The 18459-nt window shown below is 38.3% G+C and overlaps 1 protein-coding gene across 3 annotated transcripts in view; it reads right to left on the bottom strand.

The window, feature by feature from the left end:
- Positions 1 to 18459, bottom strand: part of DLC1 (DLC1 Rho GTPase activating protein) — a 401507-nt gene that overhangs the window by 193275 nt on the left and 189773 nt on the right. For all 3 annotated transcript variants that reach the window (XM_060136252.1, XM_060136256.1, XM_060136254.1), the window contains one exon: positions 15885 to 15918. In XM_060136252.1, coding sequence (XP_059992235.1) covers positions 15885 to 15918 — 34 coding nt within the window. The remainder of the gene's footprint in view (positions 1 to 15884; positions 15919 to 18459) is intronic.

Here is an 18459-nt window from a genome sequence, read left to right on the forward strand (position 1 = left end):
GAGATACCCTGCAGGTGTGGGGTAGGGACCTCCTGAGAGTTGCAGCTGACACCTAGGGAGTCACTGGGACAGATGCAGCTAAATTTTCCATCTCTTTCTCTAGTTTGCATTGTCTCTAACTTTACTTTATTGGCTCAGTTGTCCCATTATCCCGCTCCTCTTTGCAGAATGGTTTTCTCTATGACTCCACCTAACACTATATGTGAACTTTCAGCCAAAGCACTTGTTGCAGGTTGATTGAGTCTGTCTGGATTATAATATGCAGGAGAGGGAGAGGGAGAGAGGAGGAAGAGGACGAGGAGGAGGGAAAGAGAGAGAGAAGGAGACTGTCCACCTGTCAGGTCACTCAGTTTTTCTCTGACCTTGAGTCACATGTGCCCCTCACCCCACCCGCCTGCCCCCAGTCCAGTGGACTCTGGTCATGGGTTAGGATAGGGGGGTCACAGTGCACATAGGCTGCCCCTTTCCAGGGCAGAAGATAAAATGAGCAGTGAAATCTGTCTGACTCAAAGGAAGAGTTCATCCAAGAGAAGAGCAATTGAGGAGGCCTTGGGCAAAAAGAGGCCCTCAAGCGAATCCTTGAAGGAAGCATGTGATTTGGAGAAAAAAATAATAGAAGAGTATTTGGGGGACATTAAACTTCAGGAGCAAAGGCATAAGGGCAGAAATATGTAGATCATATAAACTATATGAATTATTACAGTTTTATTAATTTTGGTCATACTTTTATTAGAATCAATGGTGCTGTTAGGTAGGAAGAGGTAGAAAAAGCATCAGCTTTGGAGCAAGAGAGAGTCATGTACTGTGGAGCTTAGTGTGTACTAAAGATAATGCAGAGGAAGCATCTCAGAGATGGCAAGGTAGGTACACAGCAAATAACAGCTGTTGATAACATATTTAGTAGTAGTATTTTTCTTTTAAAAACTTGGAGAATTCCGAAGGAGAGAAATGAAGAAATCATGATCAACGGTTAAGAGAAGAGAGTTACTTTTGCCTAAAGAAGAAAGGATAAAAGTTAACAAAAGTGGACTGTGTAATATATTTTATGATCAATGAGTTTAAAAAGTTTTTACACTAAAAATGTGTTAAATAAGCACCTTTAACTGTGGTATACCCAGACAAAGCAATGTTAATTCAGTACTTAAAAGAAACAAGCTATTACATCATGAAAAGACATGGAGGAACCTGAAATGCATATGTGTAAGTGAAAGAAGCCAGTATGAAAAGCCTACATGCTGTACCATTAAAGCATCACAGAGTAGATTCCCTGCCCTAAAAATCCTGTGTTCCATCGATTCATGCCTCACTTTCCCTAACCCCTGGCAACTCCTGATCTTTTTACTATGTCCATAGTTCGCTTTAAAAGAAGGTCATATAATTTGAACTGTACTTCCCATTCAGTTTTTCTGTGAATCGAAAACTGTTCTAAAAAATAAAGTCTATTAATTCAATAATCTCCTCTTTCGTGCACACCAAGTGTTTTTACTTTTTTTTTTTAATGATTGCTTTTATTTATTTATTTATTTATTTTTGGCTGTGTTGGGTCTTTGTTGCTGCATGCGGGCTTCCTCTAGTTGCATCGAGCAGGGGTTACTCTTTGTTGCAGTGCATGGGCTTCTCATGGCAGTGGCTTCTCTTGTTGCACAGCATGGGCTCTAGGCATGTGGGCTTCAGTAGTTGTGGCACGTGGGCTCAGTAGTTGTGGCTTGCCAGCTCTAGAGCGCAGGCTCAGTAGCTGTGGCACACGGGCTTAGTTGCTCCGTGGCATGTGGGATCTTCCCAGACCAGGGCTCGAATCCGTGTCCCCTGCATTGGCAGGTGGATTCTTAGCCACTGCATCACCAGGGAAGTCCCAGTGCTTTTTAAAAGGATGCTGACAAGACTGTTGGGAGGCAAGGCTGAGACAAATAACACACTCAATGGACAATGACAATCCACATGTGATTAAGAATGAAAACGACCAGTACAGACTATATATGCTATAGATGTATCATTTCAAAAAATATGAAATTATCATGAGCAGGAGTTGTCATAGGAGACTTCAGGGTGAAGGTGGGACCCAAATGAGACCTTGGGGGATGGGGGAGTTAATTTCTGGAAGGGAAACAGTTGGAACAAAGGTCAAGTTATGCAGAAGCAAATTCAGGAGAAAAGCGAGGCTGCTACCATGGTTACAGCGGAAGGTGCAAGTTAGGGGAGGATGGGAGATAAGGTTGGAAAGGAAGGGAAAGGTCTGATTAAGGAAAAATTTGTTCATCAGCCGGAGGAGTCTTGGCACTTAAACCACTATGTACAGCACAGTGGTTAAGAGCAAGCACTCTAGCCTGTGTTGCTTGCTTTGAATCTTGCCTTGGCCATAGGGTGACTTTGGTTATTTTAGGAAGCCTGAGTCTCAGCTTCCTCATCTCTATAACGTGGAAAACATTATGTCTCCCTTATATGGTTGCTAGAGGATTATATGAGGTCATATCTATAAAGTGCTCAGAAAAGTGCAGGCACAGAGTAAATGTTTGATATTATTATTCATTCCACCATCCATTTGACAAACACTACGTCAAAAATCTCCTAAGAGGCTGGCACTACATAGGTGCAGGGAAAATGTCTGCCTTTCAGGACATCACAGCACAGCAGGGAAAACGTCTGGATAAATATATAGAAGACCATAGACTTAAAAAGGTAGATAAAGAAATGATGAAGTGTACTGTGTTGTCCTCCATTTATCTATTTCCTTAAATCCATAGGAAAGACTGATTTAACATTTGTTTTAAGAAGAAGTTTATCACCAGGATTAACAAAGTGTTGTAGGTAAATATACTTCAAAAACAAACAAACAAGCAAACAAACAAACTCATAGAAAAAGAGATCAGGTTTGTGTTACCAAGGGCAGGGAGGGGGAATCAGATGGAGGTGGTCAAAAGGTGCAAACTGCCAGGTATAAAATAAATCAATACTAGGGATGTAATGTACGACGTGATTAATATAATTAACACTGCTGTACGTTATATATGAAAGTTTTTAAGAAAGTAAATCCTAAGAGTTCTCATCACAAGAAAACTTTTTTTTCCTATTTATTTTGTATCTTTATGAGATAATGGATATTCACTGAACTTATTGTGGTGATCATTTCATGATGTATCTCTGTCAAGTCGTTATGCTGTGCACCTTAAACATACACAGTGTTGTATGTCAATTATATCTCAAAATTGGAAGAAAAAAGAAACAGTTTACAAAATTAGCAGTTGGGAGTCACTGGAATGTATTTTCTGGGGAAGCTCAATGGTTAGAAAAATTACAAAACAAAAAGCAAACCCCAATTTTGTGGGCGAGTGTGGGCTTTTGGTGACCATTTTGTTTAAACATCACTTGTAGAATTCTATAAGATCATTTCTACCTGATTACAGTAGTCAGGACAAAAAGCTTCTTGTATTCATAATCCATTCTCCTGAAATGGCCAGATTGGTGCTCTGGACAGCCTGCATACAACAATATGGGTACCAGCCTTTTCTTGGGCATTGGTTAATTGGTTATGGTTGTTAATTACTGTCTTAGATTTCCCGCTTAGATAAATCATATCTCAAAATCATATATTAATTCTAAAACACAAATGTTTATGGATCAGTCTGGAAGAGATGTTGAGCTCAAACTTTTGCCTAAAGAAACACAAATCAAAGCCCTTCAAACCAATGGAAGGTCAATAAGAGAAAGAAAGTACAGTCACACCAGAATTTTAGGTCATTTCATACTCAGACAGGTCAAAGTAATACCTAGTTATAGGTACTTTTCCAAAGTAAGTGTACCTCTCTGAAGAAATTAGAATTAATGTACAATTAACTTGTGGGTACATATTTGTGTATATATTCAAACTATAATAAAAATAACTGAACTGCAAACTGGGCAGTCTATAAAGGTAAATATTTGAAGGCATCAGATGATCTGATATGATGAGATATGATTTCAAACTAAATGAAAGTTGCATCGCTTTGTAAATAAAACTGATAGAAAGAGGCCTTTTCCTAAATTGTATTTCTTCAGGGGAGATTGAAAATGACAAATAAATATTTCTACTAATAAGGTCAGTGTCACAGTTCTAAGAGGGAAGTTTATGGCAATGCAATCCTACCTCAAGAAACAACAAACATCTCAAATAAACAAACTAACCTTACATCTAAAGCAATTAGAGAAAGAAGAACAAAAAAGTCCCAAAGTTAGCAGAAGGAAAGAAATCATAAAGATCAGATCAGAAATAAATGAAAAAGAAATGAAGGAAACAATAGCAAAGATCAATAAAACTAAAAGCTGGTTCTTTGAGAAGATAAACAAAATTGAAAAACCACTAGCCAGACTCATCAAGAAAAAAGGTGAGAAGACTCAAATCAATAGAATGAGAAATGAAAAAGGAGAAGTAACAACTGACACTGAAGAAACACACGGATCATGAGAGATTACTACAAGCAGCTATATGCTAATAAAATGGATAACCTGGAAGAAATACACAAATTTGTAGAAAAGCACAACCTTCTGAGACTGAACCAGGAAGAAATAGAAAATATGAACAGACCAATCACAAGCACTGAAATTGAAACTGTGATTAAAAATCTTCCAACAAACAAAAGCCCAGGACCAGATGGCTTCACAGGCGAACTCTATCAAACATTTAGAGAAGAGCTAACACCTATCCTTCTCAAACTCTTCCAAAATATAGCAGAGGGAGGAACACTCCCAAACTCATTCTACGAGGCCACCATCACCCTGATACCAAAACTAGACAAAGATGTTACAAAGAAAGAAAACTACAGGCCAATATCACTGATGAACATAGACGCAAAAATTCTCAACAAAATACTAGCACACAGAATCCAACAGCACATTAAAAGGATCATACACCATGATCAAGTGGGGTTTATCCCAGGAATGAAAGGATTTTTCAATATACGCAAGTCAATCAATGTGATAAAACATATTAACAAAGTGAAGGAGAAAATCGATATGATCAACTCAATAGATGCAGAAAAAGCTTTTGACAAAATTCAAATACACATTTATGATAAAAACCCTCCAGAAACTAGGCATAGAGGGATGAATGAATCAATGAATTTGGTAAAGTAGCAGGATACAAAATTAATGCACAGAAATCTCTTGCATTCCTATACACTAATGATGAAAAATCTGAAAGAGAAATTAAGGAAACACTCCCATTTACCACTGCAACAAAAAGAATAAAATACCTAGGAATAAACTTACATAAGAATACAAACGACCTGTATGCAGAAAATTATAAGACACTGATGAAAGAAATTAAAGATGAAACAAACAGATGGAGAGATATACCATGTTCTTGGATTGGAAGAATCAACATTGTGAAAATGACTATACTATCCAAAGCAATCTACAGATTCAATGCAATCCCTATCAAACTACCAATGGCATATTTCACAGAACTAGAACAAAACATTTCACAATTTGTATGGAAACACAAAAGATCCCAAACAGCCAAAGCAATCTTGAGAAAGAGAAACGGAGCTGGAGGAATCAGCCTCCCAGACTTCAGACTATACAACAAAGCTATAGTAATCAAGACAGTATGGTACTGGCACAAAAACAGAAATCTAGATCAATGGAACAGGATAGAAAGCCCAGAGATAAACCAACACACATATGGTAACCTTATTTTTGATAAAAGAGGCAAGAATATACAATGGAGAAAAGACAGCCTCTTCTATAAGTGGTGCTGGGAAGACTGGACAGCTACATGTAAAAGAATGAAATTAGAACACTCCCTAACACCATACACAAAAATAAACTCAAAATGGTTTAAAGGCCTAAATGTAAGACCAGACACTATAAAACTCTTAGAGGAAAACATAGGGAGAACACTCCAAGATCCTTTTTCACCCACCTCCTAGAGAAATGGAAATAAAAACAAATATAAACACATGGGACCTAATGAAACTTAAAATCTTTTGCACAGCAAAGGAAAACATAAACAAGACGAAAAGACAGCCCTCAGAATGGGAGAAAATATTTGTAAATGAAGCAACTGACAAAGGATTAATCTCCAAAATTAACAAGCAGCTCATGCAGCTCAATATCAAAAAAACAAACAATCCAATCCAAAAATGGGCAGAAGACCTAAATAAACATTTGTCCAAAGAAGATATACAGATTGCCAACAAACACATGAAAGGATGCTCAACATCACTAATCATTAGAGAAATGCAAATCAAAACTACAATGAGGTACCACCTCGCGCTGGTCAAAATGGCCATCCTCAAAAAATCTACAACAATAAATGGTGGAGAGGGTGTGGATAAACAGAACCCTCTTGTACTGTTGGTAGGAATGTAAATTGATAGAGCCAGTCTGGAGAACAGTATGGAGGTTCCTTAAAAAACTAAAAATAGAACTACCATATGACCCAGCATTCCCACTACTGGGCATACCCTGAGAAAACCATAATTCAAAAAGAGTCATGTACCACAATGTTCACTGCAGCTCTATTTACAATAGCCAGGACATGGAAGTAACCTAAGTGTCCATCGACAGATGAATGGATAAAGAAGATGTGGCACATATATACAATGGCATATTACTCAGCCATAAAAAGAAACAAAACTGAGTTATTTGTAGGGAGGTGGATGGACCTAGAGTCTGTCATACAGAGTGAAGTAAGTCAGAAAGAGAAAAACAAATACCGTATGCTATATATATGTATGGAATCTAAAAAAAAAAATAGTTCTGAAGAACCTAGGGGCAGGACAGGAATAAAGATGCAGACATAGAGAATAGACTTGAGGACATGGGGAGGGGGAAGGGTAAGTTGGGATGAAGTGGGAGAGTGGCATGTACAAATATTCAGTACTAAATGTAAAATAGCTAGCTACTGGGAAGCAGCCGCATAGCATAGGGAGATCAGCTTGGTGCTTTGTGACCACCTAGAGGGGTGGGATAGGGAGGATGGGAGGGAGATGCAAGAGGGAGGAGATATGGGATTCACTTTGTTATAAAGCAGATTCACTTTGTTATAAAGCAGAAACTAACACACCATTGTAAAGCAACTATACTCCAATAAAGATATTAAAAAAAAAAAGGTCAATGTGAGTTAAAATATGGAAATGCAGAACTGCCTTATTAGCCTGTTCTGGTAGTTCATAGCCACCTCTTCAAAGCTGACAAGCCATTCTTTCAAGGGATCAATGGGGGAGCAAAATGTGCAGAAGACTTTTTCGAGGAAGAAATTCAAGGTTGTCAAATACTGTGAAAAGTTATGGTCATTGACAGACCAGAGATTAACAAAGTGCCTGCATGAGTTGTTTGGTATGTCACATAAATGGATTAATTTAGAACTATTTCTTGAGCATCTGCTCTGTGCAAGATCATACACTGAGTGAGGGGCTGACAAAGATGAAATGTGGGGTTTATGCCTTTAAGGCAGTCACAGACTGACAGGGAAGAGACTACATTAATCAAATTTAGGAATCACTAAATGCTGTAGAAAGATACAGCCGCCTTTGGATAACCACTCTAAGTGCAGGAGGTAGGATATATATGTGTGTTTGTGTGTGTGTGTGTGTGTGTGTGTGTGTGTGTATATATATACACACACACATATATATACATATATATTTTTTAATTTTAAACAGTTCTTTTTAAAGGAATTTTTTTCTTTTTAAAAAAATTTAATTAATTAAATTATTTATTTATTTATTTTTGGCTCTGTTGGGTCTTCGTTGCTGTGCGCAGGCTTTCTCTAGTTTTAGCGAGCAGGGCTACTCTTCGTTGTGGTGCACGGGGTTCTTATTGCAGTGGCTTCTCTTGTTGCAGAGCATGGGCTCTATGTGTGTGGGCTGAGTAGTTGTGGCTCGCGGGCTCTAGAGTGCAGGCTTAGTAGTTGTGGCGCACGGGCTTAGATGCTCCGTGGCATGTGGGATCTTCCTGGACCAGGGCTCGAACCCATGTCCCCTGCATTGGCAGGTGTATTCTTAACCCTTGCACCACCAGGGAAGCCCGGTAATATCTGAATTGCAACTTGCTAAAAGAGAAATTATCGTGTACTCATGTTGCTTGCAATGTAATTGAGAAGAAAAGGAAATATGTTTGATTGGTTCTGGTGATACAGTAGCTTCGTTTTACCTACTTGGTAATAAAAGAAATATCAATAGAACGTTAAGAAATAGATTTTAAAAATTATCTGTATTGAAAAATATCCTATGAATTCGAGATCTCTGGCATTTAAGAATAGCTTACTTGTATTTTTCATGAATTCCTTGATACCTAAAAGCTAATGTGTTTCCTCTCAACAGCCCGCTCAGCACAGCCAACTTTTCATGGATTAGTTTACATTAAGTTTCAGAAAAACTGAGAGGTTATGTGTGGGCATACCCTAAATTCCTTTCTCATAAAAAAGCAGGCAAGCAGAGACCATAATACTAAGAAAAATGAAATAAGTGAGTGTTCATAAGCCATTAGTAAAGAAATAATGAATTTCATTTTCTGAGGGTGAAAGGGAATAAAGAATTTGGAATGCTGGCCAAAGTCCAGCCTGGCCTGATAAAGACAATTTTCAGATCCTGTCCAACCCTGTAAAACAGCTGGGGGTCTTTGCAGTTATAGAAAGTGCTTCACCTACAATAGAATGATAGGATTCTACATTTAGCTTTGGGAGTATTGTGCATATAAAGTATTTGCCGATTTATTTATTTATTTAATTAAAAATTATTTATTTATTTAATTTAAAAATTATTTATTTATTTAATTTTAGCTGCATTGGGTCTTTGTTGCTGTGCATGGGCTTTCTCTAGTTGTGGTGATTGGGGTTACTCTTCGTTGCAGTGCATGGGCTTCTCATGGCAGTGGCTTCTCTTGTTGTGGAGCATGGGCTCTAAGTGCTCAGGCTTCAGTAGTTGTGGCTTGTGGGCTCAGCAGTTGTGGTACACGGGCTTAGTTGCTCGGCGGCATGTGGGATCTTCCCGGACCATGGCTCAAACCCGTGTCCCCTGCATTGGCAGGCGGATTCTTAACCACTGTGCTACCAGGGAAGTCCCCTTTGCCGATTTTTTTAATATGTCATTTGTTCTTTCATTTCCCAAACATCAAGCAACTACAATAATGCCAGGCACTGGAAACAGAATTGAATGAAACAAAATTCCATCTTTCAAGGTGCTTACGGGCTAGTGAGTGAGACAGCACTAAAAACGACCTGATCTGTACTAAAATAGAGACATAAAATAAGGCAGTCTTTCAAAGAACAACGCTGCAATCTAGCAGTTCTAGTTTTGTCTTTTCATCAAATCCCTTTGGATCTATTGATACTGGAACATGACAGAGTTGAATAGATCACACTGGTAATTCTCTGAATCAAAGAAATGATGATCAGACTAGAAAACGAGGAATGTCTTTGCATTTCAGTTTTTTCTGGGTTTTTTTGGTTGTTTGTTTTTGGTCCTCTGCATTTCCCTTCTCCGTGGTCAAAAGCAGCCAAGAAAATTAATACCAAAAGGCGCCAAGTCTGGGCTTTGTTATTTAGTATGTTTACAAGGAGCTTGGAATGAAATTATGAAAATCCTATTTTTCCCCCTCACACGGGTCACAAAGAAGTGCTTGATTTCTATGTTCTGCCTTACTAGCCACAACACAAAGTTTGGAGAGACTATGAACCTGTCATAGGCTTCTGAAAGCTATCTTTCACAAGTGTTTCAGGCTATAATTATTCATTACCTTGATTTTTAACATTTTTCTGGCCAACAAAATAACCTAGAGGCAGGAGAACAAACATTCTAGGAAAAATGACCAAGGAACGTAACCAAAGTTGGATTCTGAGTCACCTTTCTCAATGGTGCCCTTCACACACTTGTATGCGATAGATCCCCAAATAACATCATTAAATAGTTGCCCAGCTGAGATATTTGGCAGTTGTGGGGGCAATAGGCATAAAGGGGGGGCAGTTTTAGAACCATGTTAATTCTAAATGATTAAGATGGGAGCCAAAGCATCTTTGTGATAATTATAATTAATTGGTGAATGTGTATTTACAGAACACCCACTATGTGCTAATAGCTGTTTTAATTACGGACCATGCAAAGACCACATTCCTGATCTAGAAAAGCTCACAACCTAGAGAAGAGAACATACAGCAAAGCAAGATGATAAGACTGTAATTGAAAACACAGAGTGTTCTAGGAACACCAAAAAATCAAGGACTAGCCCTGCCTGGGAAATAATTCATTAAGGAGATGTTATTGTTGGACAAGTAGAATTTTCAAGACAGAAAAGGCAAAAAGAAATTTGCCATTTTTGGCTCATGATTGTGGTCTGTTTTCTATGGGCTGCCATGTAGTCTGACAAAATTTGTGTTCTATGATTTAATTTTAGAATGAGAGATTTCGTATTACTCCTTAATACTACTTCTCAAATACGCTCAGAGAGTCACATTTTGGTGACTAAAATGCAACTCTAATTTTCTAATTTACATGCTTCTAGGCAATAGGGAACACATTCTAAATCATAAGGGTAGATATTTTTCTCCTTCATGTGATTGAATGAAACTATATTCATTTAGGATGAAGAAAAACACGGTCCGTATCTTCTCTTTTTCTTGGATAAGTCATTTCTCTCTTTCTCCCTCTATCTTTACCTATCATCTGTATTTTTAAAAAGGCAGGGCACGATCTACGTAGAAGTAGAAAGATCCAAAGTTAGAAGGGGTTCTGTGGCTGTATGTTGTGGCTGAAGTTGGACAAACCAACCAACCAATGAACACAAAGGAATAGAAAGAAGAGTAAACATTGGTAGGTCTATCAGTGAGACTCCTAGCAGGAAACAGATGGCACCCTGGGTAAACTGAGGGGAGTTTAGTAACAGAACTATTGATAAAGGTGTAGGGGAACCACAAGGCAAGAGGAGAGAATGGTTGTCAGAACCTGGTAACCTGGGTGGAAAAGGCCAGCAGTGACTCCTCGGGAAGCCGAGCGGGGAATAAACTACCCAACCTCACAGCCGTACTGTCCTCCCAACCGTCAGTCTCTTGCTGGGCCTCCTCACTGGTGCGACAGGAAAACTGAAAGGAGGGCAGCCCATTGATTTTGCCCACACTGGTCTGCCTGCAGGTCACAGAGCTGGGGAGAAGCAGGGTGGAGGGTGGGTCTGAGGGGTGAACTGGGCATATCCAATACCATATACCACACCCAGATTACAAATGGCCCGCTACGTCAAGCAGGAAAGTTTGATCTTATCCTGTCATTAGTAAGGAGGCCCAACAAAAGTTGAAGTAGAAAACGATATGATCAGGTGATGCTTTTCAAAGATAACTTCGGTGACAGCGTAGAGAGTGAACAGGTGTAATGATCAGTTAAGGCAGGGAAACAGCTCTGGATGCCATCTCAAAGTCCAGTGCAAAGTGAAGGCTGCTTTAAAACAATGGCAGAAAGAATGGACACGGGATGATTAGGTGGCAGTGTTGACAGGACTGTGTGCAGGAGGTCAGGGAGGGAGGATGGGAGCTGGGTAGACAGGATCCAATTACCCCAGGGTCTAGGGATGCTGGGGAGTCCTAGGAAAATGGGACTCAGGGTGTACATTTCTTAGGGACTAACCTTTTGTGAAAATCAGATTATCTGTTCACTAGAGAGAATTTCACCTTAATTGAGCTAGGAATTTCTAAAGAGATGTTACAATATGGCCAAGTCTGCCTATGCTATGATGACCTCTGTCTGAATTAACTTACTCAGAGGCTTTTGGAGAAAGTGATCTCTTTCTTCCACATGGACAGCTGGCTCAGCTGTTAATTGGTGCCCCAAGGAAGCATTTAAGAACTCTTGGAGCATGGGAGGGAGGGAGACGCAAGAGGGAAGAGATATGGGGATATATGTATATGTATAACTGATTCACTTTGTTATAAAGCAGAAACTAACACACCATTGTAAAGCAATTATACTCCAATAAAGATGTAAAAAAAAGAACTCTTGGAGCAGACCAGAGCAGCAGTAACACAGCTAGCTTCTATTTGGCTTGCACACATACTGGTTATAAGCACAACTCATTACCATAAGAAACAGCTACCATGTTTTACAGCCTACTTTGTGCCAAGCATTGTTGCCTTACAATAACAACATGGCAACTTCTTTATTTATACTTTAGAAATGGGACAATGAAGAGGTTAAGTAACTTGCTCAAGGCCACATGGATAGGAAGCAGATGTGCTGGAAAATATATCAGTGGCACTGGGCCCATTCTTTACAGATTCTGGTGGCATAGGGAAGTTAAATGAAATTATTCTGTGTTGGATACAATTACACATATTGATGCTTGTGTGATTAATTCTGATTTTTAAAAACAAATTTATTGGACTCTATTTCAGATCTGGAGAATACACATTCCGATATAGAATTTCTTGAGAACAATATTTTTATTTGATTCTTTTCCTGGGAAGCTTTCTGAATAACCTGGGTTAAGAATTTTTCAATTGAGAAGAGGAAAAGGGGGACGCTGGCCCAATGAAATATGCTCAGCTAGAGTTTGAGTTCCTTCCAGGCAAGGACCATGCCTTGTTCATAACTGCTTCCTTGATAAAACCTAATATGATGCCTACTATATGTGGCTGTTCAGTAAGTATTTGTGGAATAAATGAACCAATGGGATGCTGTTTCAAAATAGTCTCCCCTTGGAGGGTTTTGTCACAAGCAGCAGAATGATTCCACTAGGCTGAATTTACACAGCAGCACGGATCAGAAGAGAAGATGGTTACTTAAAGCACACACTGGGGCTTCCCTGGTACCACAGTGGTTAAGAATCCGCCTGCCAATGCAGGGGACATGGATTCGAGCCCTGGTCCGGGAAGATCCCACATGCCGCGGGGCAGCTAAGCCCGTGTGCCACAACTACTGAGCCCATGTGCCACAACTACTGAAGCCCGTGTGCCTAGAGCCTGTGCTCTGCAACAAGAGAAGCCACCACAATAAGAAGCCCACGCACTGCAATGAAGAGTAGCCCCCGCTCGCAACAACTAGAGAGGGCCCTGTGCAGCAACAAAGACCCAATGCAGCCAAAAAATAAATAAATAAAGCACACACTGGGGCAACCACACAACTGCAACTCAAGAATTATTAATGGAATGTTCCCAAAATGATTTTGTTTAGAGCTTCACAAAGCCTGGTGGAGTTGGTTCCAGTTGGCGTGGATGAGAGGTCACATAGATTAAAATAGATTTTCTTAATAAGAAACAATAGGCTACATTCATCTAGCAAAACAGAGGGGAAAAAAAAAATGACAGGCCTTATGGGTGGGAATGAAGCTTAACCCTATTTAGAGGCTCAATTAACCCCCAGAAGATTCAGTGGGTCCTCTGCCTTCCTTGCCATTCCTCTGTCTAGCAGAGCTTAAAAATAGAGATTCATAAAGAGGAATAAAGAGATTCACATTTGTGTATAAAACACTCAAAATATTTTAAATATGGCATAATAAATTTTAGAAATAGAAGAAATTGATTGGACTTTCATGGTCCTTTAAAACTTTTTGAAATAAATCATACTGTCTTTTGAATTGGCAAATCCGTTACCAACTGAATAAAATATTCAAATATAACCCTTTATCTTGACATATAAATTCATTGATTAAAAAATCATTTCTTTCTTATATTTATATTGTCAAACAAAATTGTATTTCCTCTTAAAATAATCAGTACATTCTCAAGAAATCTAAATTAAAATCCATTGTGGAGTAAATTTCCATCATTCTAATATTTTAATACACAGAAGCCAGGTTCTGCAGAAATCAGCCCATCCTGGGTTAAACATCAGAGATGGGACATCCAGGGGCCTGGTTAGGTCATACATATCCATTGGTGGATCCTACCTTTCACAGATCGTCTTGCAGAACCTCTGTGAAAGGAAGTTATCAACTTTTAAAATTTGTGCCCCAGCAGTATAGAAATGACCAAAAGATATCATTAAATAGTGACAATTAATTTCATGTTTTTGTTTTTGTTGGGGAGGAAAATATCCAGGATTATGACAAAAAGTGGTGGTTGCATTATATTTATGCTCTCTGTTTAATTAGCTCTTTGTTTTAATAAAATTATCTTTAAGAGAAGCTTGATAACTGAAATGCTTCTCCCTATCAGATTGACATCATTTTAGTGGCAGAGGGAGAAGTCTTTGCTTCTCCAGTCCCTCAAGCAATGGCATTTCCATCCCTCCTCACTCTTTCCCTCCAGCCAAGAATTCCTATTCTAATTTTCTCCTTGGGGTATGAAAGAATTTGCTGATTTTCTGGAATAAGATGACAACTTTACTCTGTTACACACTTTGTTTAAATTGCAGCCACTTTTGCGAATTACAGAGAATGTCACAACTCAAGATAAAGCACAACTTTGGCTAAGTTTCTTTTTCTTTGTGATGCAAATGCTCTCTTAACCATTTATGTCTTGTCCGAATGAGATAGCTGATACATCTATTATTGAAGGTATTAGAGCTCTGGAATGGTAATTTGAATTCGTTTAGTATATATTATTAATCCAAGTAATACCAATGCATAGATAAACTAAGCAGTTTTTCTCTTGAACTGACACATGATGCCAGTTCAATATTTTCCTTCTATTCTGAAGGCTTACCTTTCAACGTATTAGAGAGAAGAGGCCAGACACAGCCTAAACAGAGGAGAACACTTTAGCTCATGGAAGAACACAAACTATGAAAACTTGTGTGTGAAAACTATCTGGCAGCAAAAATCAAATCACTGAACTTGACAGAGAAGATTCCCCATATAACAATCCTATCAGATCAACTCAAATGCTTTAGTGTAAAGTCACTTGAAGTCGTGACACCTTTTAGATGATACTCTAAACTTTTAAATTGGCTCAAAAATTACACACGTCTAAGAGCTAAGTGATATGCTTCACGTTTGGTAAAGCACCTTTAATCAGTTTTTTAAAAAGATGATTATTATTACACAGAAAACATAAGACAATATTGAGGAGGATCAAAAGATTTTTAAAAAGCACATAATTCCATCAATTCAAGTCTAATTTTTCATATTTCTGTATTTCTCATTAGTCCTTATCCATTTCCCATAATACTGTTAAGTAGTTATAATCATAGCACAAAGCATAGAAAATATTATAATTTTTCTCTAGTACAACTATTCATATTGCTTCACAATTATATTTTTGATGGTATCAGCTTTAAACGAGTACAACTTTTTCTAGGACTACTAAATAAGCTACTAAGATTTTTAAAAATCTTGATAATTATAGTCTTCCTTCAGTATCCGCAGGGGATTGGTTCCAGGACTCCCTGATGGACACCAAGATCCACAGATGCTCAAGTCCCTTATATAAAATGGCCCAGTGCTTGCATACAACCTACACACATCCTCCTGTATACTTTAAATTCATCTCTACATTACCTGTAATACCTAATACAAAGTAAATGCTATGTAAATAGTTGCCTTTATGGCAAATTCCAGTTTTGCTTTTTGGAACTTTCTGGAATTTTTTGTTTTTTCAAATATTTTCAACCCAGGTTTGTTGAGTCTGTGGATGCAGAACCCATGGATACGAAGGGCCAACTGTATTAACAACAGATGTCCAAAGACCATTCCTCAGTACACTGAATGACATCTAATTATTTTCCTCAAGAAAAAAGTTGTGGTTGCAGTTACAGTTAATGCTACAAGAAGTACACACCTTATTCTAACAAAATGTAATCCTATGCTAGAAAACCATATTTTTTCCTACATTTTGAGCAAAACTTATTTTTCAGGAATTCAACCATAACTTTTGCCCAGAGACTGACAAGATGTATACATTTTAGATATTTAATAAAATATCTATACGAAGATGGAATTTTATTCTAAAATAGGTAGGAGTAAAAACACAACCAATGTCAACTTACCAGCCTTTTCCTTCTCTGAAGTACCTGGAATAGCCTGAAAGAGAAAAAAAGCCACAAAATTGTGGTATTATTAGAAGGAAACAGTAAATAACTTTATTAGGAACAAAATGATGTCCCATAAATGAAGCAAAAATTAAATAGAACCTGACACTAGAAATATGAGAGAAGAGGAACTGAATAAATATTTTTTTTCCAAAGAAGGCATACAAATGGCACATGAAAAGGTGCTCAACATCACTAATCATCAGGAAAATGCAAATCAGAGCCATGATGAGACATCACCTCATACCTGTAGAGTGGCTATCATCAAAAAGACAAGAGATGACTAGTATAGGCAAGGATGTGGAGAAAAGGGAACCCTTGTGCACTGTTTGTGGGGATGTAATTTGGTGCAGCCAGTATGGAAAACAGTATGGAGCACAACTACTGAGCCTGCGCTCTAGAGCCTCGAGCCACAACTACTGAGCCCGTGCCATAACTACTAAAGCCCTCGTGCCCAGAGCCGGTGCTCCACCACAAGAGAAGTCACTGCAATAAGAAGCCCATGCACAACGAAGAGTAGCTCCCACTCGCCGCAACTAGAGAAAGCCTACGTGCAGCAACAGACCGAAGGCAACCAAAAATAAATAAATGAATTAATTTATTAGAAAATGAAAAGAGGATATCAAAGAGGTATCTGCACTCCCATATTCATTGCAACATTATTCACAATGGCCAAGATATGGTAACAGCCTCAGTGTCCATCAATGGATAAATGGGTAAAGAAGATGTGGGGTGTGTGTGTGTGTGTGTGTGTGTGTGTGTGTGTGTGTGTGTGTGTGTGTGTGTGTGTGTAACGGTATATTATTCAAAAATGAATAAGAAGGAAATCGTACCATTTGCAATAACATGTACCTTGAAGGCATTATGCTAAGTGAAATGAGCCTGACAGAGAAAGACAAATACAACATGGTATTTTTAATATGTGGATTCTTTAAAAAAAAAAAAAAAGTGTGCAACTGATAGTATGAGAGAGTAGAAAAGTGGTTGCCAGGGGCTGGTGGAGTGGGGGAAATAGGGAAGAATTAGTAAAAGGGTATAAACTTTCAGCTGCATGATGAATAAGATCTGATGAACTAATGAAAGCATGGTGATTACAGTTGATAACATTGTACTATATAACTGATATTTGTTAAGAGAGAAGAACTTAAATATTCCCATCCCCACAAAAAGTATATGAGGTGATGGATGTGTTAATTAACTAAAGGGGGAATCCTTTCACGATGTATACATATATCAAATCACTACAATGTACACTTTAAATATCTTACAATTTTATTTGACAACTACACCTCAATAAAGCTGAAAAGAAAAAAAAAAAGAGTTGTGGAACTATTGGTAAAGTCACTACAGCCAGTTATGCTAATGCTAAATCAGTCATGTAATTGTTTTCCTCTCTGAAGACAGACCCATCTTACCCTTAAAAGATACTGGCAGTAAATGAGACTAAAACCACGTTCGAATTGGGGTTGAATTTTTGTGGTTCGATTTCTTTGTCCTATTTGGGGAGGCAGAAAAAGTAAATTGTTTGGTTAGTGTCTGGGCTTTCAAGTCTCTGCTCTGTCCCCTCGAGGTTCAGATTCCTCCCTTATAAAAGGGGGATAAACACCTTTACTTCACAGGGCTGCTGAAAGACTAAACGTAGTAGCTTCTGTAAAGCACATGAGGTCCCTGGGAAAAGGGAGCTGCTCTTACTATTTGTTACTATGGGCACTGGGCCAATGGACCAAATTACCAATATGAGAGGTTTAGAAGTTCAATTCCCAGTATCTATTATCTATCCCTATTATTTAGAAAATAGAGTTCAGAATGAGAGGTCTTTAACAGACTTTAAAGTAGAACAGTATAGTTCTACTCCTTGTCAATATCCTAAAACAAACTAAGGAAGTGAGCTTTTGGTTGCCATTCACCTCAGTTACTTATGTATAAAATACAGCTAACATGAGTGTATTAACTGTTATTGGAAGCCTTTTATAAATCTATCTGGCCCACTGGGATTTGACGCCTTCTACTCCACAGCCACTGACCACATAAGATGTCTACAAGCATGTCTCTCTCCCCTTATTTAGGGGACAAAGTCTTCAGAGTTGAAGTAAGAAAACTAGGCTCAAATGGGTAATTAATTTTGTTGCAAATGTGTGTGTGTGCACACACGTGTGTGTGTGTGTGTGTGTGTGTGTGTGTGAGAGAGAGAGAGAGAGAGAGAGAGAGAGGAAGGCTCAGGTGCACCTCTGTTGTAGATCAGCCTAAGGAAATGATAATATCAATCTTCATTTCTGGAAATATCAAAGATCAAGACACCTATATCTTTGTGAGATATTGATTATTTTTGAGATCCTCACCTTTGGAATTTACAGGATTTGGAGATTGAAGTAATTTTTCAAATAAGGGAAAAAATCTTTCTACAGATAAAAAAATAGAGGGTTTTTTTTTTGGCAAGATTGATCTATAGTGAAAGCATATTTTGACTTAATCTTGATCTACATTTAGTTGTTCACTTTTTGTTCTCTGGGTGTGAACACTGACTCTGTGTCCT

The sequence above is a fragment of the Lagenorhynchus albirostris genome, chromosome 21, assembly GCF_949774975.1.
Source record: "Lagenorhynchus albirostris chromosome 21, mLagAlb1.1, whole genome shotgun sequence".
NCBI classification, from domain to species: domain Eukaryota; kingdom Metazoa; phylum Chordata; class Mammalia; order Artiodactyla; family Delphinidae; genus Lagenorhynchus; species Lagenorhynchus albirostris.